Source organism: Narcine bancroftii, chromosome 7, assembly GCF_036971445.1.
Source record: "Narcine bancroftii isolate sNarBan1 chromosome 7, sNarBan1.hap1, whole genome shotgun sequence".
Taxonomy (NCBI): Eukaryota; Metazoa; Chordata; class Chondrichthyes; order Torpediniformes; family Narcinidae; genus Narcine; species Narcine bancroftii.
Window position 1 is genome coordinate 180075654 of NC_091475.1, and position 23313 is coordinate 180098966.

At 38.8% G+C, this 23313-nt stretch overlaps 1 protein-coding gene across 4 annotated transcripts in view; it reads right to left on the bottom strand.

Annotated features, from left to right (window-relative positions):
- Nucleotides 1-243: 243 nt before the first annotated feature.
- The window catches only part of katnal1 (katanin p60 subunit A-like 1), a 122774-nt gene continuing 99704 nt past the window's right edge, over nucleotides 244-23313 (bottom strand). For 2 of the 4 annotated variants that reach the window (XR_011342270.1, XM_069891558.1), the window contains one exon: nucleotides 18515-18790. Coding sequence is in view for 1 of the 4 variants with exons in the window: in XM_069891558.1 (XP_069747659.1) it covers nucleotides 18769-18790 (22 nt within the window). In the remaining 3 variants the exon portion in view is untranslated. Of the gene's footprint in view, nucleotides 260-18514; nucleotides 18791-21926; nucleotides 22043-23313 lie in introns of those variants that run through there. The other 2 variants (XR_011342271.1, XR_011342272.1) reach the window with 2 other exon arrangements.

Here is a 23313-nt window from a genome sequence, read left to right on the forward strand (position 1 = left end):
GGACAAACACTGGTGTGTTATTGTTGATATCCAGCACATTGAAGTAAACCCGAATTACACGGAATTGTTCTGAATTTGCAGCTTTCACAGTGATGATGTAATACTTTGCAGACTCAAAAGTCCAAAGGACAAGTGAGGGTAACATTTCCAGTAGCTGGGTGAATAACGAGTCCATTCCCATCATCTTCTTGTATTGCATGCAGATTGTCATTGACTCCCTAATTCAGAGCAGAAGCTGTTACTAAGCCAACTGTGGTGCCTGGATTGAATGAAGGAAAACATTAGGTATACTCTCAAATGATACAAAGCCAAACATCCGCTTCACTTTGAAAACTTTTGTTTCGAGAAATATTCTGAAATTGGTAAAGGTTCAAGTATATTCTATTGATCCTGTTTACAAACAATAAGTTAATCCAGTTCAAAATGAAATCTGAGCTGTGAATAACTTATTTATTTTCTTGGATTTTTTAAATTATATGTATGATGAATGTAACTCTTTCCTAAACATTGATGAAAAATATCAGGTGGTGATAACTTTACTATCAGCAGATGCCAGTTTTTTTTTGTTGGATGATTCAAACTCAACCATGGAGAATAAATGTGTGGGTTTGTTGTTGTTGTTTGTTTGTTTACACACTGATGATTGAAAGGAATTTACAAAATTTGTGAAATGAAACAAAGGTGTTCATTCCTTTCAAAGAGGAAAGTTAAATAATTAATCAAGAGAGAAATTCATGCAAAATATGTGCCTGATTAATCTGAAATGCCCAATTCCAAAGCTCGTCAAGAAAAAAAATGCACAATATCTGATGATCAATTCAATGATTCCTAACTAGCTAAATCTTTTTCAAGTTCAATGTTTCTCGTGCTCTGCATTCCGTGGAGTGTTAAGTATATCCTCTCTCTGTTTATTCTTATTCTAAAAACCTTTATTACTAGCTGATCTGATTTACAATTCAGGTACAGTTAGATAATTGGTTCCTTTCCATTATCTGAATAAATGTCATTCTTTTTATATTATTTCTTATTTGAATCTCACTGATTTTATACAGTTCCATAGTTCAAAGCAGCTTCCTTATTTTATATAGTGCATGCAACCGAGCAGTTTAAAGAGCTTTCTTCAATCACCTTTCTGCAAATGACATTAGTTTTTTGTGAATATATTTTCATAACTTAAAGACTTGAATTTCAACATAATCTTAAGCATTCTTCTTAAAAAACACATTTGCTTTCCTACATCCATCCTTTAAATGTCGTTTCTCCATCATAATAACTGATTTGCAATAATAATTAATTACGCTGAATAAAATTCTTTTTTTTTGTATGCACAAGGAAACAATGAATCCGAATCCAGGTACACATCAGAATTTGTTCCCAGTTCATGCAAAGATACAATTCCAGATCTACCCCATGGCAAAAGGTTAGTAACTGATATTATAGGTGATAGAATCAAGAATTCATTATGGAAAAGTCAAAATAAATTGTACCTTTATATCACTAGGTAAATACTGTCTGTCATGAGCCAAGGAAATAAATAAATAAACATGGCGCAATAACACTAAGATCAGTCCGTTTTATGTCTGGCAATATTCATTATGGGAGGCTCCTAATAATGCAAAATTAAATCACATTACCTGGAGCTACATCCTCCTGAACGTCAAAAGTACAAACATTTCTTGAGGAGACTAGCCTGTGGTTGTGAAAATTCCTCAGGTTATTGCTTGATGCTGTTTGTGAAGACTTAGCAGATAGAGGCTCCTACTTTGGATGTACAATTGCCCAACTTTCCTTACTGGCGAAATCAGTGCAGATCTCATCAACATTATCATCCTCCGTAATATCTGCATTCATGCACTGATTAAAGACATTTGATTGTTCAGATTTATAAGTCAGTCATGTCATTTCTGCTGGCAGACAAGACCACTGTATCGCATACATCATTCTGCAACATTTGTTCTCAAAAACTAGCAACTTCATTTTTTCCTTTTTTTCCATTTTCATCTTTTACCATCTCCTATTTTAAAGGCTCTCACCTCCAGACCATAATCAGTGTGGATTCGTAAGATCATCCCCTCCACAATCTCCATCAGTACCAGAGCACCACAGGGATGCTTTCTTAGCCCACTGCTCTACTCACTTTACATCTATGATTGTGTGGCTCTGTACAACACCATCTACAAGTGCAGTGGGTTGTATAAAGAAAGGTGATGTCAGCATTTAGGAGGAAGATTAAAAACTTGGTTGAATGGTGCACCAACAACAACCTTGCATTCAATGTCACCAAAGTGAAGGTGCTGATTGTGACTTCAGGAAGGGAAAGCCAGAGGTATACAATCCAGTGATCAATAGGGGATCAGAGGTAGAAAGGGCTCTTGGGAATCACTATCTCAGAGGATCTTTTCTGGACCCAACACACAAATGGCATTGTGAAGAAAGCATGTCAGCACCTCTACTTCCTCAGGAGTTTATGGAGGTTTTGTATGACACCAGAAATGTTGGCAACTTTCTATAGATGTGTGGTGGAAAGCATGCTGACTTGCTACATCACGGTCTGGTATGGGAACACCAATACCCCTGAGCATAAAGCCCTCCAAAACATAGTGGATACAGCCCAAACATAACAGTCAAAACCTTCCCCACTGTTGAGTGCATCTACAGGGAATGCTGCCGTCAGAGAGCAATAGCAATCATCAAAGACCCATACCACCCAGCACATGCTCTATTCTTGCATCAGGAAAGAGGTTATAAGTGCCACAAGACTCACACCACCAGGTTCAGGAACAGCTGCTGCCCCTCCACCATCAGACTGCTCAACAATTAATTCAATCAGTGACTCATTTAAGGACTCTTTTGCACTTTATATTTTTTTATTCTCTCTGTATTGCACTGTCAGTTTGTTTACATTCAGTATCTGTTTATAGTTGCTTATTTGTTTTCATGTATACACTGTGTAATTTTTGCACTACCAATAAATAGTAATTCTGTCTCACCTGCAGAAAAAAAGAAATTCATTATGTGATGTCATGTATGTTCTGTCAATAAATATGAAATACAAAATCTGATATCTGCTCTGAACTAGTGTAGTACTCAAAAGTGCCAGAGGAACTCAGCAAGTCATACATCGTTCATGGAAAGCAATCAGCAGTCAATGTTTGGAGCCTCAGCCTTTCCTGATGAAGGCTTCAGTCCCGAAATGTCGACTGCTAATTTTTTTCCATAGATTCTGCGTGACCAATTGAATTCCTCTGGCACTTTTGTGCATTGAACACTTCTGTGTACAGTGATGAATGCAGAAGGGGATGGGGAGATCACTGAAAGAATGGAGGCAGCTGAAAAGCATAAGGAAGGAGCTAAGGGAGCATGGAAGACATCAGGTGTTGGGTGAAATGGGGCAATTACTGAGGACATTAAGAAAGCAGGAACTCCCCTTGAGAAAGATTCTCCATAGAGCTGAGCATCTAGTAACACAGAAGCAGGCCTTAATCCTCCAGTTCCGACTAGCTTCAGCAGATCAGCCCCATATATATCAAAATGCACTGTAGGAAATCACCTGGCTTGCCACTTGATGTCACTACACACCCCCACTCACCTCTATGCACATCCACATCAGAGCCCAGGCCTTATACCAGCCATTTGCACACGCAAAGTATCCGATTGAGTTTACTGATTAGGTTTCTGATGAATCTACATATCAAAACATTGCATAATAGAATATTCTGCTTCAGATGTTTAAGACACAGAAAACTAAAGAAAACTTTTAGAATTGGCATAATTATTTTAATCTAATAATTTGAATTTCAGTATAAAAGGTGCAATATGACCAAGATTTTTATTTTTTCTACATTTTAATTATGCAGAACTACTCTACTATAATAGAGTTGCTTGAATTCTGTTCTCATGTAACTGTCCTGATTGTCTTAGTGAACTCACATTTTCAATGTTTTAAATCAGTATTTTAAAATCAGCATTTTAAAATCTTAAATCTGATAGTTCAGAAAGAATTGCAGCTAAAGTAAATTACTGAAGAGTAAAACAAGTCAGAATTTGTGAGCAGTGCACGTCAGCAAGTGATTGTCCACCTGGCCATGTTTAATAACCATGACAACCATCAAAATATTAAAGTTCTACTGAAAGGAAGGAACTAGCTAAATTACCTCCATCTACACACATACATTTGAAATGAAGCCATCTTTACATCCCCATTCTGTTTTCACCTTCAAATTGCCAACGATTTGATCCAAAGGCAATAGAATATATATTTAAAAATATTCTTACTTTATCTTTACTTAAAAAAGATTGAAGAATATTTAAATAGATGGACCAGTGGGAAGAGTCAATTGTATTAAAATGAATATATTTCCAAGAGTATAATACCTCTTTCAATGACTGCCCATACCATTATCTCACAGGTTCTTTCAAGAGTTAAATAAATATGCCAGAAAATTTCTTTGAAAGGGTAATAACGTCAAGAATTTACATAGAAAAACTAACCTAGAAATATAAATTGGGAAGTTTTCGACTCCCTAATTTTTAAAATTACTATCAAGCAGCACAGATGAGATTTCTTACATTCTCTTTTGAGGAAGGAGATAAAACTGCATGGGTAAAAATAGAATTGGATAAAATAGGGGAGAGAATGGCAGAGGATTTTATATACAAATGGGATATGAAATTAATAAATGGAAAGTGAGAAACCCCTTTGCTAAAACATTTAATAAATATTTGGCATAAAATAAATAGAGATATTGGATCAAGGTGGGGGGTGGGCTTATCTCCTAATACTTCTTTGATTCATAGCAGGCTTATACTATGTTCAATGGGTAATCAAATTTTCAAAATTTGGTCCCGTAAAGGGATCAGATATATTGAAGATTGTTATGAACAGGGATAAATTATGTGACTTTAAGTCCTGCAAAGTCTTCCATTGCAGTGTTCAGGTGAGTATAGAACAAGGCAAGGGAGAAGCTGGTGTGGTGAAGTGTAACGAATGAGGAAGCCCTCTGTGTTTTTGAAAACAACAAGCAGGAAAGAGCGAAGATGCTTTCACGCTCGCACTAAAAGGGCTATCCAGAACCTGCACTTGTGCTGCTGTCATGGCCGAAACCCACCAGCCACTGGCAAGAAGTACTGCTGGAAGCTTTGAACTCTATCGCCCAGGAAAATTCAATGACCCTTCAGACACACCTTCTCGCATGACCTGTGCAAGTCTGCAACTAGACCGTTTAAAATATCTTCATGATGAATTATGTCACCCACGGGTATAGCTACAAGTCACACTATAAGCTATAACCCTCGGGGTAATGGTCAAGTGGAGCGCAGCAATGGTATGATCTGGAAAGCTATCACACTAGTGCTAAGATCAAAATGTCTCCCCACCAGCTGCTTCTAAACTGGCCAGAGGAAAAAGTTCTCCATCTGTTATACCAGTAGGGTGGAGTATCTCTACAACCATAGCCAATAGCAAGCAGTCAGTATAATATGTCCTTCCTGCCCCCCCCCCCCCCCCATTACATCATCAAATTAGGAACTATTTTACATTCTACTTGGTCATGTCCTAAATAAAACCTTTTTGGGTAATTTTTTTTAGTGCAGATTACAGGAATTCGATTTCCACAAAACCCAGAATTATTTTTACTAGGGAACATTACAGGGATAAGACACAAATTGAAACTGTCCAAATATCAAGTAGAATTTGTTAAAATTCAAGTCATAATGGAACAATAAGTGAAAGGTCAATTTGTTAAAATTGTGCTGGCAGTTGTTAGAAAATGCATTTGCATGGAAATCTGATTCACATATCGGTATGGCACGTTGGACCAGAGAGATGCACATTTCTCTTTATTGGTTACAATAATTGACTAATAATAAGTGCGTGATTTGGATTATGAATGTGCATTTGAAACTTGTACCAATTTGCTTGCTACCTTGAGCCAGACCTCAATGTTAGTGAGCAAGGAAGACCCACTCTGCAGCACAGTAGCATGACTAGTAAAGACCGACTTGGCAGCCCATTAATATTTGTCAATCTGCAGCACAGTGGCAAGCACCAGCAGTCAGAGTACAACTTTGAAATTGTCTCAGAACATATCCTCTCGATAGTAGAGATAGTGGCGAGTCACATATTGACCTAACTGTGTCACACATTGCTGATATTGCAGCACAGGCAACATCCATCTCGGTGCTACACTGATACCCCACAAGGTCATCTTGCTGCCTCGCCAACATTCTGCACTCATCATCAGAACTGTGTTCTAAGTTGCTTGTAGGATGTCACAGTGATTCAGGAATCCATCATCCCACATGGAAACACTACCCTGAGGAGAATGGATCAGAACCTCTGGCACCTCTGCCTCTTGGCCTTGCCACATTTATGTTTGTCAGCCAGACAGCCCAGAACCAAAGTTGCAGCCTTTCTGAGCAAAGATATCTCAAGGTTGTGGGTCACAGATCCTTGCAATCCCCTCCACAAAGCATTCTCACCAACTGTCCCGAAACCACTGGGTTTGCCCTACATTGGAACATTGGCAAACAATGTGATGTGTAAGTGGGCCACTGAAAATGTGTAAGTAGGATTCATTTAAGCAAGATTCCATTTTTCATTATTTTATAACATTTAGTTACAAAGGCCAGGTTTTTGTAAAGTGGTCACTCAGGCACTTAGATAACTGGTGTTGCAGAAAATATTGTTGCTAAATGGGGAATTAGGCTGTGGTCAATATTATCATGGTTACCATGGTAAGATTAACTGGTCATAAAGAAACAAGAGTCTTACTTGGAAACTGGATATATCTTTAACATTGCCAAGATGGCATGCTGAGATTCAAAAGTTTTATCCCTTTGGAAAAAAATTACTTACAATCTAAAGAATATATATTCTATGTTTTTGCAAATTTGGCACCTGTACACTCAAATAATGGGATTAAATTTGTAGTGATGTCCTTTTTGTCCCTCTAGCCCTGCAGAATTCTCCTTTATATGTTTGTGTTAGAACTGATGAATTGTATTGCACGACATCTCTCTCTGCATCCATACGTTCTTCATTGCTTTCTTTTTTTTCCTATCTTTTCAACACATAATTTTTTTACTTTTTTCTATTTGTTTTTTTTTCCTTTTTTGGGAGAAGGTTAGGTGGGAGAGAGGGCTTTTGGGGTGGGCTGAAACCCATCATGTATGTAATCAATTTGATCTTTTTTGATGTCTGCATTATTATAATAATTGTAGTTACTGCATGTATGGAGTATTAAATAAAATTTTTTTTTAAAAGAAAAGAAACACAATTTGGCCTTGATCTCCTGCAACATTCAATAGGTGCATCCTGATCCAATGTTGACTACCTTTTTATACTCTCTCTTCATATTCCTCGACTCTCTTGCAGTGCAAATGTCTGCCAGCATCACCCTTAAATAAAATCAATGTCTTAACCTCCAAAGATTCACACCCTCTGTGAGAAGAAATTCCACCACATCTTCAGCTGAAATGGGTGACAACATATTCTGAAACCATGCCCAGTGATTTTATCACTGGGAAAACCATCCCCTCACAATCTCATATATTTCATTCTTTTATACTTCAATAAAAATAGTCCCAACTCGAGCAATAATTTTTCATCCATCATCTCAAAGTCAACTCCAGTATCTCCTCTGCACTGCCTTCAAAGGAAATACATGCATCCCACCAGCATCCTTTAAAGATAACGGTCACAATGTTTTCATCCTGTTCCATGTGAACCTCATCTGTTCTTTGAAACTTAATATATCTAGCTTTACTAGATGTCATGAAATATGGAACACTGAACACTCCTTCAACCCATGACGTTGTGTCAACCAAAATAAACTTTCACCACATCAATCTCACTCTTCCCTCCCTCACACCTATAATCCTCCATTTTTCTTACATCCATGTGCCATCTACAAGTCTTTTAAATGTCTAGGTCTGCATTCGCTGGAGTTCTGAAGAATGAAGGGGTATCTCATTGAAATTTAATCGACTGCTGATAGGCCTGGATAGATTAGTTAATGGAGATCTTGTTTCTTGTGGTAGGGGAGCCTGGGGCCAGATGGCATGGCTTCTGAATACAAAAATAAATCCCTGTAGAACAGAGATGAGGAGGAATTTCTTTTCCCAGAAGATTGTGACTCTTTAGCCCCTTTTCCACTGACACCCTTGTGATAGTACGGATTCTATCACCAATGTGTATATGTATATATTATAGTATAGGATGGTTGTGATTGGCTGAGAGTGTAGTCACACCTACTGGCAGGTCTTAAAGAGTTGCTCCTAGCCAGACCCAGATCATTCTGGACTGGTCGACCTACATGTGATACGCTCCAGTCTTCTAGTTAATAAAAGCCTTCAACAAGGTTTGGATCAACAAACCTTTGATTCTTTCGACATGCACTACAACCCTGTCCCAGGAATTAACTGGAAATTTACTGGGACAGGGTCCAGTGGAAAAGGAACACTGTCCAAACGCCAGCATCAAATGACGTCATTTCATGCCGGGGATTAACCGTCTCTACCCCTACTCATATCCATGGTGTTTGCTGATGCCGTTTTGTTGATAAAACCAGTGGAAAAGGGACAGCAGAAGGTCACCCATTTCCAGTTGAAGGTAGAACACTCAGTTCCCTGGGGATGAGCGTGTTCAGTGGAAAAGCAATTAGTGTCCCAGTGGAAATGGCACAAAGGCCTTCCTATCCCAGGACACTGCACAGCGAATTAACTGGGATGCCAGTGGAAAAGGGGCTTATGGAATTTTTTGCCACAGTCAGCTGTGGAGGCGGTCATTGGGTATATTTAAGACAGAAGTAGATAGATTCTTGATTAGGAAGTGAATCAAGAGTTATGGGGAGAAGGCAGGAGAATGGGGATGAAAAGGATAGTAAATCAGCCATGATGGAATGGCATGACAAACTCAATGGGCTGAATGGCCTTAATCCAACTCAAACGTCTTATGGTAATAAATCTGAGGGGTTAATTATCTCCCTGCCTTGATTTATTATCTGATTTTCTGAACACTTCAATCACTTTCTATTTCTATTGTATTTCCAGTAAGCAATTAATGATCTGTTCAATCAATTTTTAATCTTTAAACATTTCACAACTGCACATTTTGATAAAAATATATTTTGCTCATTGTATTTTACAAAGTGTCAATATCATGAGAGCATTCAAAGGAGCTGCATCACATTCTAAAGAAGTTCCCCCGATGAATTAATGTACAATTACTATTGGTTAGTTAAATGGATTACACAGTTCAGTGAACATTGGTGAGAAGAGATGTTTATTGTTCCTTTGTGTTCCATGGCCTGTTGTTCTTGAGTCTTAAGTATATGGGGTTTGATACTCTCCAAAGAGCCTGCTTGGTGTGCAGGTCTTATTGGGTTGCTTAGGAACACAAGAAGAAACATATTCTTGGCTGTCAAGCCCTTATCTGATGCTTTAACTCTCAGTATTATGAATTCATAATTGAATGCTTGACACACAGAATGTTAAATTGCTTTAAGTATCTGAAAGGATTTTGAGAATATCAACGGTGTTCATAATCAGAAATGTTAAACATAAATTTGCATATACAACTATGTTACTGATGTTTAAAATAAGCCTTTGAGTAGAAAGCTAACAATACAATTACTTTAAAAATCTGTGTATTCGAATGCACTTGGATAATGGGCTGTGGTAGGCATGGGGCAGGGAGAGGGAAAAATGTGGTAGGAGAACATGTGGAATGTTTTATTTTATCAATGTTTCAATCATTCTACTTTTGTAAATTGTGAAGTACATTCTCATTTTATCTATCCTGATTTACCACGATATCTTTGGTAAGGTGTCATTTTCAATACCAACCACTGTCTTACAGTACAAGAATACTTGTATTATATTTCATTATGGATTTAGTATAAAATAATCTTCAGTCAGATGCAACGACAGTAAAAGTAACAAGAATTTCACAAATGTGAGGGGTGAAGATTGCTATAACTCTTGAGTTCATTACTATTTTAAGGGACACAATTATGTTCCAAGAGAACTCAAGAGGAGCATTTGTCTGTTTTCTTGTGAAGGAAAGAAAAAAAATGGTGAATTAAATAGGCAGTTTAGCACTGTTTAAGCAAAGTAATTTTTTCTTACTTGATAGCCAAAATTTCAGTCTATGGAGTGTACATTTAAACTGTCTGCTGAATATAAAAAGAGTAGCAGATGATACCAGGAAGCCAGTGTTCTGTTTCATCCCTGGGTTAGTTATTGGGAAAACAATAACACACTTGGATTTATATGGCATATCTGGTTTGATAATGATGGCATTTGCATTTGATTTCTTTATAAATGTGCAAGCATCCAGCTGGCAACCCACTAATATTTGCCACTCTGCAGCACAGTGGCATGGCTAGTAAAGCCAGACCTCGGGTGCTGCCTATGTACGGTTTGACAAAGACGTGTAGGTTTGTAGGTTAATTGTCAACTGTAAATTGCTCCTAGTACAGAGGTGAATGATAGAATCCAGGAGAGTTGATGAGAATGCAATACAAATAAAAAATGAGATTGATGCAACCTATTCTTCTCAGATTATGGCAGTCCACCTAAATCCCTGACCTTTCACTTAGTGTTCCATTATGACTTGAAAGTTCTGATCTTCATCAATAGATCCAATGCCACAGGTCCAGTCCCAGTGGGGTCAAGCAAGGCTACATTTCACATTAACTCTAACAATTTAGTTCTCCTCCAGTAGGTTTTCCTCTGGAGTGGAAAGAAGCAGAACATTGTTCAACATTAATTGCCTCCCTGATCAAGCAGAAGAAAGGATTCCAGCCCTTTCATTTTACCAAGGCTACTTGATGCCATATATTGTTAAATATAACCTTGAAGTCAAGAACACCCTCTCAAGTTCATTCTATACTTCCCTACATTTTTTTTTCTTATTACTCCCAACATTGGAGTCAACTAGCTTTGGAAGAACCACAAGTGAACAAGGGTTGAGTAAGGGCTGCTTGATAGTCATGTTGTCAACACCTTTCCTAACTTGGTTGATGATTAAGAAGACGAGTTGGTAGTTTGACTGAATTGATATTTTTGAAGTATAAGACATGTATAGTTCTGAATACATACTCTGCATCTGTTTTGATGGTAGAGAATTTGTAAAATGTTAAGTATAGGAAATAATAAAGAGAGAGAAAGACAGAGGGGCTCCAAGCAAATAATAAAGTGGATAATTGCAAAGCCTGAATAAGATATATCCCAGGTTCTTCAAAAAATGCAGGAAATAATGTAGATTCTGACTATTCTCAATTCTCAATTTTCATTTCTCTTTGGCTAAAAGATTGGCACCAGAAGACTGAAAGATGGATAATCTGTCAGCCTTCTTGAAAGACATCAACCAAGTAACAACAGACATTCATTCATTGAACATCAGAATGGACAAATTATTGCCAAAAATTCTGAGGGAAGGTATAAATCAGTACTTAGGCACAGGTTGATTAAGAATACAGGCAGTTCCCAGGTAACAAATGGGTACTGTTTTCACATACATCCATAAGTCAATTTTGTCAGAAAATATACAAACATCACTTGGTATGGTAACCACATCTACTTAGTATTGTAATGAATTGGATCAAGAAAGAAAGAAAGGGGAAAATAGTTTGACCATCCACTGCAAAAGACCAGTTGGGCCATGTTATAATTTTTTTTTAAATTTAGAGAAACTGCACGGTAACAGGCCATTTTGGCCCAAGAATGTGTGTCACCCAATTAACCTACAATCCCCAGTATGTTTTGTACAGTGGGAGGAAACCAGCGCCCCTGTGGTAAACCCATGGAGACATGGGGAGAACATACAAACTCCTTACAGACACCGGGAGATTCGAAGCCCGGTCCTGATTGTTGGTGCTGTAAAGGCATTGTGCGAACTGCTGCACCAACCATGCCACCCCAAATATAGAATTCTAATCACTAAAGGAAGAAGAAGGTTCATCTATTGAATGATGCCAGGATGTGAGAATTATTTTAACGAGAAGAAATTGACCAAGTTGGTCTTTACAATCAGGGGACCAAATCATGAGCACTTAAAAGACAAAGCTGAGTTTATTATCTGTTTTAGAAAGTGTCTAAGTACTTACCATACATCAATTACCATCGACCTTTTTGCACCCATTTCAGAAATGCAAGGGAGCATATTATAGCCCGTGTTGTAATATTTAAAAACTGCTATCTCCTTCTTCGGGAACATCTTCCAGACACAAAGTTTTGTTTGACAGGAAGAGGCATGTGGAGTGGCTAGATGGAGATCAGATGTTGTTCATCGCTGCCCACCTTCTAATCAGCTCTGCTTTCCATCTAAACAGACTTCAATTTAATGTCAGCTGATTGTACATATGCATATGCAACCCAACACAACAGTGCATCTCTGGGTCATTGTGCACACACACAGTATATCCCATACACAAAGGACGTATACATAGGGTGAACTAAAATAAATATATATATAAATAATTTGCAGGTTTCTAGGATTGTTCATCAGTCTCACTGCCTGCAAGATGGAGCTGTTTCTCAGCCTGGGAGTCCTGGTTTTTATGCTCCTGTACCTCTTCCTTGAAAATAGTGTTTCAAGATACTGCGGGATAGGTGGTAAGGATCCTCAATGGTTCTCTGAGCCCTCTTTAACCACCACTCCTTATATCAATTTTTTCTTTTTTCAGTACATTTAGCAGTTTCTTCCTTTTAATTTGGTTATGTATTCCATTAATATTTAAAGTCATATAGTTCAACGTAGCCATTTTATACTTTGTTTATCTTCCCTTTCCGTTTTTCCATCATTACCTTTCCTCCTTTTCCATTTCTGTTTTCTTATTTTAAACCCTTTATAAGACAACATTCCTAAAACATCAAACATTTTCCTTATTCTCCTATTTATAACTTCTTTAGCCCCAATCTCCCCTTCCCCTCCTGAGTTGTCCTTTATCCCTTGTCGGACAACCACATCTCCCCTCTCCATTTGGGTTTGGGAATTCACTCGCAAGCGTCAACTGATTTTGCAGTGACCGCAACTCCCCACCACCCAGCCCCCCCCAGAAAAGATTTCACTTTTCATATGTAACAAAGGTCACTCTTTTAATTCCCTCCTTATTCTCTCTATTCCATTACCTTCCCTTATTAATTCTTGTCTATACTATCTATATTTTCCTCTAAATACAGATACATTCACGTATGCACATTTTACCTATACACTCTTATACCTCTTTACCCACATACATATCAATCGTGATCATTTTTACTCTCATTACACGTCTTCATCCCTCAGTCTATTTTGTAATTGTTCTGCAAATTTTCGTGCTTCTTCTGGATCCGAGAATAGTCTGTTTTGTTGTCCTGGAATAAATATTTTCAAGACCGCTGGATCCTTTAGTATAAATTTATACCCTTTCTTCCATAAAATCACCTTTGCTGTATTGAACTCCTTTCTCTTCTTTAGGAGTTCAAAACTTATATCTGGATAAATGAAGATTTTTTGCCCTTTATACTCCAGTGGCTTGTTGCCCTCTCTTACTTTTTCCATTGTCTTCTCCAGTACCTTTTCTCTTGTAGTATATCTTAGGAATTTTACTAAAATAAATCTTGGTTTTTGTTGTGGTTGTGGTTTAAAGGCCAATGCTCTATGTGCCCTTTCTATTTCCATTTCTTGCTGTAGTTCTGGACATCCTAGGATCCTGGGGATCCAATCTTTTATAAACTCTCTCATATTCTTGCCTTCTTCATCTTCCTTAAGGCCCACTATCTTTATGTTATTTCTTCTGTTATAATTTTCCATTATATCTATTTTCTGAGCTAACAGTTCTTGTGTCTCTATAACTTTTTTATTAGATTCCTCTAATTTCTTTTTTAAGTCCTCTACCTCCATTTCTGCTGCTACTGCCTGCTCTTCCATCTTGTCCATTTTCTTTCCCATTTCTGTTAAGGTCATATCTATTTTATTCATTTTCTCTTCTGTGTTGTTTATTCTTCTTCTTAAATCATTAAATTCCTGTGTTTGCCATTCTTTAAATGACTCCATGTATTCTTTAATAAGAGAAAGTAAATCCTTTACCTTGCCTTTCCCTTCTTCTTCTATTTCACTGTACTCTTCCTCTTCCTCTGGGTTGGCCATCTGTTGTTTCTTTGTTGCCCTTTTCTTCTCTTCTTTCTTGTTTCCATTGTCTTCTGTGTTCTCTTCTTGCTGCAGGTGTTCTGCAGCTGTCGTTGCCGGCTGTGGAGATCGACTCCCCAGCTGGTCACCCCTCCCGTCGGTGTGTTTTTTTTTTCATGCGCGGTTGCGCACTTTTACTCGGCTCAGCGAGCCATTTTTGTAGTCCAATTTCTACCGACCTGAGGGAGCGGGTTTCTCTCTCCACCGCGGGCCTCTTCGAACAGGTAAGGCCTTCTCCTTCTTCCTCCGTTGTCTTCTCTTCCTCTCTTCTTACCGTTGATTTCGATTTTTCTTTTTTTGTCGCCATCTTCTTTCCACCTTTATACTCACTTTTCTTTAACTTTTATTTCTGTGCCTTTGTGTTTTCCTTTGTTTTTTCCGACTTTTCTGGAGAGGGCTGGAGTTCACCGTCCGGCCACTACTCCATCACGTGACTCCTCCCAACCACCACTCCTTAAAGACATCGTGGATTGAGGGAAGGAATCTTAGCAGTTTTAATTACCTCCAATCAGACCTCTGATCTGATGTCGTGTAGCTACTGTACTATACAATGATGCAGCCATTCAGGACCCTCTCTATTGTGTATCTGTAGATTGTTGTTGGGATGGTGGCCTATAGCCTTGCCCTCCTCAATCTCCTTAGGAAGTGTAGGTGCTGCTGCATCTTCCTGGCCAATGAGGAGGTCTGGGTCCTTTAAATAAATGCTAAGGAATTTTATGTGCTCTCCACTCTCTCTACGGTGGGGCCATTGATATGCATCTTAAATTTTAAATTTAGACATACAGCACGATAACAGACCATAATTGGACCACAAGCCCATGCCACCCATTAACCTACAACCCTAGTACATTTTGAAAGGTGGGAGGAAACTTGAGCTTCTGAGGAAAACCCATTCCAACATAAGGAGACATACAAATTCCTTACAGAGAATTCAAACCCCAGTCCCAATCGCCAACACGGTTACAGCATTGTGCTAACCTCTACTCTAACTCTGCTGCCCATAGTGGGGAGTGGTTCTTCATTCTTCTGAAGTCCACAATAATCTCCTTTGTCTTGTCCATGTTGACACTCAGGTTATTTCTCTTGCATCACTGTAGACTTTAACCTCCTCTCTGTATGCTGACTCATCATCATTGCCAATAAGGCCAATTATTGTTGTGTCATCCACAAACATAATGATTCTGTTAGAGCTTAACTTGGCAGTATAGTCATGAGTTAGCTGTGTGAACAGTAGCAGGCTGTGCATGCAGCCCTGAGTTGTGCCAGTGCTCAGTGTGATGTGGCTTGAGATTTTGCCTCCATCCCAGATAGACGGTGGTCTTTCAAACAAGAAGTCCTTCTTTCATAAAAGCAAGCTTCCATCACTACAATATTTTGTCATCAAACTTTCAAGATTTCTGCAAGGAGTCAATTCTTGATTTGAACGACCCCAAGAAAAAAGACATTAAATGTGTAAGTCCAGCATAGATTCATAAGAATGTTAATGGACTTGAGAGTTTGAGTTGGAAGGTGAGGCTGGGTGGGGTGGAACTTTTCTCTCTGGAATATGGGAGGCTGAAGGGTGAACTTATAAAAGTTTATACACTCAGGAGAACATAAATAAAGTAAATAGTCATAGTCTATTTTTCCCCAGAGTAGGAGAGTCTAAATCTAGAAAGCATAGCTTGAAGATAAGAGGGGAAAAAACTTAAAAGGGACTGAAGAGCATGGCACAAGTACAATTGCAATATTCAAAAGACATTTAGGCAACTACATGGTTAGGAAAGGTTTCAAGAGACATGGTCCAAACACAAGCAAATGTGACTAGCTTTCATAAACAACTTGGTGGGTGTTGTCAAGTTGGGTCAAAGGTCGAGTAATGAGTTGGATTATTTTCATCCATTTTGGATGTGCTCCTGGACTATGTCGGAAGGGTTGCAGAGGTGGAGAGAGATTAGATGGCAGCTGAAATGGAAAATAGTGAAACTAAATAAGAGAATTAAAAGATTGGTTCCAATAATTTATTCTCTATGTAAATATACCTAACCTTAAAATTGCAAACAATGACTTTGAGTGCTGTGGTGAAGCCAAAGCAATTAATTAGTTTCAATACAATTCATTTAAATACGATCATTTTCTCACAACTGTGTTCAATTATTCACATTGGACTTCATTGTCAAATATTGTCAATAATTCAAATTTGATTATATATTACAAGATAGCAATTTGTCTTTGGCTGCACAATATATGTGTTGTACACTATTTCTGAATTATGATTTTAATGAAGTTAAGAAAATCAAATTTCAGGAATAGAAAATGCACATTTAACACAAGTTGTCAAATAAGCCCATTTCTATTCCTTGCTGTGCCATTTATAGTGACACTCCCCAAGATATAGAATCAGAATTTATTGTCATGAACAAGTCGTGAAATTCGGTGTTTTATGGCAGCATCACAGTGCAAACATTCATATTATGAACCATCTTACAACAATAATATTAAAAAAATAGTGCACAAAAAGTAAGGCAGTGTCTTTGGTTCATTGATTATTCAGGAATCTGATGGCAGTGGGGAAGAAGCTGTCCTTGTGCTATTGAGTGCTCATCTTTAGGCTCCTGTACCGTTTTTCCAATGGTAGCAGAGTGAAGAGGGCATGGCCTGGGTGGTGGGGGTATTTGAGGATAGAGGCTGCTTTTTTTAAGACACCGCCTCATGTAGATGTCGTCAATGGAGTGAAGTCTGGTTCCTGTGAGGGTGGCAAGCCAAATTAGCAACCCTCTGGAGTGTTTTTCTTGTACTGAGATTTGGCAACTCCATACCAGATAGTGATGTAACTAGCCAGAATGCTCTCCATGATACACCTGTGGAAGTTTTTGAGAGTCTTCAGTGTCATACCGTACCTCCCCAAACACCTCACAAGGTTTAACTGTAGGCAAGCCTTCTTCATAATTGCATCAACGTGGAGGCTCCAGGACAGATTCTTGGAGATGTTGACACCCAAGAATTTGAAGTTCTTGACCCTCTCCACCACTGTGCCCTCGATGAGGACTGGGTCATGTTCCCCTGACTTCTCCTGAAGTCCACAATCATTTCCTTAGTTGTTGGTGTGACACACTCAAAGAGCTGATCTATCTCTCTCCTGCATATTTCCTCATTGCTGTTTGTGGTGTCATCGCTGAGGTAGCTCCCACTACTCTTCTTGGGTACCAGGATTATTAATGCCCTTTTGAAGCAGGTGGAAACCTTTGACTGCAGGAATGATAGGTTGAAAATGTCCATGAACACTCCAGCTAGTTGGTTGGTGCGGATTTTCAGTATGCCATCAGGGCCTGACACCTTAGTTATACAGTTTGTAAACACACCCTTTGACCCATTTTCCCCACATTGACCCAAATGTCCCACCACACTAGTTCCACTTTCCTGTATTTGGCCCATATCCCTCCAAAACCATCCTAACCATGTGTTCTGTTTGCAGGTCCTTAATCACATTTATTGATGACGAACATTATCTCACAGTTTAATAGTTTTTGAAGAAGCCATTCATCAAATATTTGAATAAACTTAATTTTCCATCAGAAATTAATGTAATCAGGAATAAAAAAAAGTTCAAATTATTTTTTTATGAATCCATAAACCCAATTATAATGGGTTTTATAACAGGGAAATTCATCCACTGCAGTGGATAAATTTTATTATATTAGTACTTCTTCATATCACTCCAATGGCAAGAATAATATTACAGAGAGAGGTACTTAACAGGGACATAATGATAATGATAGACTGAGACGAGCATTTAAATATTTACATTTAAATTTAAAATTTGAATTTAATTTAAAAAAAAATTAATTTACTGCTAATTTAAATTTAAATGTAATACTTCTCCATTCAGTACGTTTCCGATTATCCAAAATGCTCAGGACCGGATGTATATTGGTTAACTGTATTTTCCAGATATCTGAGAAATGGCTTTAAGCATCTCACTTTCTTTGGCTTGGCTTCGCGGACGAAGATTTATGGAGGGGTACGTCCACGTCTGCTGCAGGCTCGTTGGTGACTGACAAGTCCGATGCGGGACAGGCAGGCACGGTTGCATCTCACTTTAAGTAGCAGAATACTTATATTGGTTGTTGCCAATCCCGACACCTCCCCACCGCCGTTACCAAACCTACCGGGAGCCTTGGGTCCTCGCTCCAAACCCAGGCACCTCTCCAATGCTGTTGCTGAACCTGCCCAAGGGCCCAAGGTCCCCACTCTGATCCCCAACATCTCCCCACCCCTGTCACCAAACCAGACCGGGGGCCCAGTAGTAGCAGCATAATACTTGCATCGGCAGTTAAAACAACAACAAAGAACAAGGGAAGGTTTTTCAAGAATGAAATAAAGTTTAATTCTTACACAAGAGTTCCATTGGATTCAAAATGGCGCTAACAGTATGTCAGAGTCCCACTTGAGTACACAGGAGCTTCATTAGATTCAAAATGGCACTAACAGCGCATCAGAGTTCCACTTCAGCATGACAGATTTTAAAAAGTTTAACTGTTTTTCAAGTTGTGATGCCATGTTTCCACCAAAAATTTTTGCGGATGACTGAGAATTTCAATAAAGTGGTTTTCAGATCATTGGAAATGTACTGTATCACTGCAATGGCAAGTAAAAATATTACAGAGGTAGTTAACAGTGACACAATGATAATGATATACAGTACTGAGAAAAGCATTCAGTTATAAATACTGTTAACAACACATTTTATTAGAATTCTAACACACATTTCTATAATTCAAAAGAGATGGAATTTTGCTTAATATTAAACTCCAAGCAATAGAACAGTTTAGATATGAGGAGGCTATTCAATCATAAATGTGAGCACTGTATAGCCTATTTGAATCTTATTACACTAATAAAGAAGTCATCCTTGATTAAGCACTGACTGATGGCTGATAGTTCCAAAAGAAGCTACCAACTGTTCATTGCATCTGACTGTTCATTCTGCTGTTTAACATAGATCCCAGGATCAGATTAATGATATACTGATGAAAATATGTGCATTACAAATTCAGGCCTCAGTTTTACACCAGCATTGAATGGGGTACGAAAGAGGATTCTATCTAGTTGGGTAAAATTGTCAAAATGGGGAAAAGGGTCAGTGCAGTTTAGTGATTTATTTTACTTTATTTTAAAGTTTGAATTGTATGGCTCCATTTGATTTTTTTTTTTTAAAGTGTGTGACTTTCAGGGACAATTTAGAAACTATTCCTCTGGCAGTCATCAGGGTTCACTGCTTGAGGCCATCTCACTGCTCAGAGGCCACTTGACCAATCAGATGTAAAGGTTCAGCTCATTCAGTCCTTCACATCCTGCAGATGAAAGTGCAGGGAAGCGTCCAGGACAATCCAGTCCAATGAATGTGTGTAGTGCATCATCAGTGAAGAAATTGTGTGAATTTCTGTACTTTCTATATGTGGCGTAGTTTACAGTCAGAGTATAGACATTTGCCCAAGTATTTGAATGGGGGTCGGGGGGAAGCAACACATTGATTTTTGAGTAAGCCTGAACAAAAACAGATAGCTAATTCAGACTACCAGACATCTTTTCCTATTTCAAAATATCATTTTATGAAAAGATTTTTCAACCAAATTAATGCACTATTTTAAGTTAAATAGATTAATTTTATGTCATATAGATTAATTGCATATTATTGAAACCAATGACAAAGGACTTACTAACCAACACTACAACATTTTTTCAGTTTTCTACTCATACAAAGCAAACTCAAAAAGACAACCAAGTCACAAAGGACCCACATCACCCTACTCACAGCCTCTTCTCGCTGCTACCATCAGGCAGAAACCTGAAGACCAACACCTTTAGATTCAAGAACAGTTTCTTTCCAACAGCGATCAGCCTCTTGCACCTCCCTTGTTACATTTATCATTGTAAAAACACAGAAATACTGGAGGATCTCAGCAGGTCTCACAGCATCCATAGGAAGTAACGATGTAAATCTTTCCACTAATCATAGACACCCGTCAGATTATTCTGACAACACAAATTGAATGTCTGCACTACTGCAAGTCATTTTTATTTCATTAACAATTATTGTGACTGTTTATTAGCTATCTCATGTATTTATTGACTCTTCTAATTTAAATCAATTAGTTCATCTGTGCAGCTGCAGCAATTAAGAACTTTGGGGCATATGTAAATTGTATAATGTTTATGATAATAAACTCATCATTACACAACTCAAAACGGTCAACCAGTTTACCTATCTCGGCTGCACCATTTCATCAGATGCAAGGATCGACAATGAGATAGACAACAGACTCGCCAAGGCAAATAGCACCTTTGGAAGACTACACAAAAGAGTCTGGAAAAACAACCAACTGAAAAACCTCACAAAGATAAGCGTATACAGAGCCGTTGTCATACCCACACTCCTGTTCGGCTCCGAATCATGGGTCCTCTACCGGCATCACCTACGGCTCCTAGAAAGCTTCCACCAGCGTTGTCTCCGCTCCATCCTCAACATCCATTGGAGCACTTTCATCCCTAACGTCGAAGTACTCGAGATGGCAGAGGTCGACAGCATCGAGTCCACACTGCTGAAGATCCAGCTGCGCTGGGTGGGCCACGTCTCCAGAATGGAGGACCATCGCCTTCCCAAGATCGTGTTATATGGCGAGCTCTCCACTGGCCACCGTGACGGAGGTGCACCAAAGAAAAGGTACAAGGACTGCCTAAAGGAATCTCTTGGTGCCTGCCACATTAACCACCGCCAGTGGGCTGATATCGCCTCAAACCGTGCATCTTGGCGCCTCACAGTTTGGCGGGCAGCAACCTCCTTTGAAGAAGACCGCAGAGCCCACCTCACTGACAAAAGGCAAAGGAGGAAAAACCCAACACCCAACCCCAACCAACCAATTTTCCCCTGCAGCCGCTGCAACCGTGTCTGCCTGTCCCGCATCGGACTTGTCAGCCACAAACGAGCCTACAGCTGACGTGGACTTTTACCCCCTCCATAAATCTTCATCCGCGAAGCCAAGCCAAAGAAGAAAGAAAGAAAGAAGAAGAATTATATACAAATAAATAGATTTAAAACATCCCTATCCAAAGAGCAGCACAATGGGAGAAATGATCTTTGGATATTAAAACAACAACTTTTTTAATAAAAATTATTTGGAGCTTTTTGGGGGGAAAAAATCTTGAGAATACTGCTGCTGATACTTATTCTGCCCCAAACACCGTCTGGTACGGGGACACCAACACCTCTGAGCGTAAAGCCCTCCAAAAGGTAGTGGACACAGCCCAGGACATCACAGGCAAAACCCTCCCCACTATTGAGTGCATCTACAGGGAATGCTGCCGTCAGAGAGCAGCAGCCATCATCAAAGACCCTCACCACCCGGCACACGCTCGGTTCTCGCTGCTGCCATTAGGAAAGAGGTCTAGGTGCCACAAGACTCACACCACCAGGTTCAGGAACAGCTGCTACTCAATGACAAACTCAATCAGAGACACACTTAAAGACTTACTTGTGGACTTTATTGATTTTCTTTTTGTTCTCTCTATATTGCAGTTTGTTTACATTCATTATCTGTTTACAGTTCTTTGCTTACATGTTTTATACTGTGCACAGCTCATTTTTTGCACTACCAATTAGTGGTAATTCTGCTGTGCCCACAGGAAAAAGGAATCTCAGGTTTGTATGTGACAATAAAATGCAAAATCTGAAAGTAAATCTCTTAAATAGATACCTCATTAATTATTGTGTTACCTTGCAGTCATTGCAATTTCAATTATTTTATTGCCTTAAATAGCTTTTGAACATCAAAAAGTCCCAGATTTTCCTTGCATCTTCTGCTTCTTTCCTTTCGTTGGCCTTGCACTGCTCTGTAAAAAGAAAATCTGTATACTGCCATGAGACATATCCATAATGGGGTTAGAAGGGGTGCAGAAAGATGCAAAGCATAAACATAGCCCTTGATCAATTTTCAATTGGCCTGTTTCCTTTCTGTACCTGGAAAACAGCAATGACTTATTTAGCACAAAGGTGGTGAATAAAAATAGATGGCCACATGGATGTTGAGAGGCATTATGTCAGATTACCAAAACATTGATCAGGGATGTAGGTTTAAAAGAGGTGGAGAAATTAAGAGGTCATTCGAGAATACAAGTCATAGATAAGTCAAGGTACATTGTCATAGTTTTTTTTCCCCAGGGAATGGGAACCTAAAACTAGAGGACATAGAGAGGGGAAAGATTTCAAAAGGATCCGAGGGGCACCCTCTTTACACAGAGGGTGGTGGAAGTATGGAACAAGCTGCCAGAGGAAGAGGTAGAAGCAGAGACATTGAGACATGGGTAGGAAAGGGAGTGGTGTGGACAATTTGGGCTGAGGATCTGTTTCGAGCTGTAGAATCCATAACTAAAGTATAAGTGGTTCAAGCCATGACTCTCAATTGAGGAGCAATTACATGTGAAGATGATTAATTGGGTAGAATTCTTGCATGATATCTCATTAAACTTTTGAACTATATTAGAGATAAGAAGGGGTGAAACAATGGAGGGTGTTAAAATGAGATCGGGGGTGTGAAATTAAGGCATTGCTTGGCTGGCACCCACTACCAATCAACAAGCATAGGACTAGTGGACAGGTGTGTGTGGCATATGTGAGCTTCACAGTAGTGGATGAGCTGAAGCAGGAATGCAGTCAGAGGATGGAAGAAAACTAGAAATGTGTGGTCTCGATGATGGCACTGATGTGAGGTGCTGAAATTAAAATAAAAGCAGCCAAATAACCATGGACAGCAATCTATCAGGATTAAAGGAAAGATGCTATCACTAATGAAATTGGGAAATTTTAATAATCATATGATTTACTCTCGCTCCTATGAAATATACCTTTGCCTTCAATGTTCTTGGCACTAAACAGTCCATGCTGGGAGCTGTATAACCAAAATGATTATGTCCACGTCTCTGCTTTATCAAACCAAGCACATGGAACCATGAAGTCAATAGATAAATGTTAAGTAAAAGGAACAGGAAGCTAAAAAGACAACACATAAACAAGGTCATTTATTCATAAAAGTACCTATCCTTTTTTCTTATCCCTTTTTACTTTACTAACCATCAGGCAATAATCTATCATGAATATTCCAACA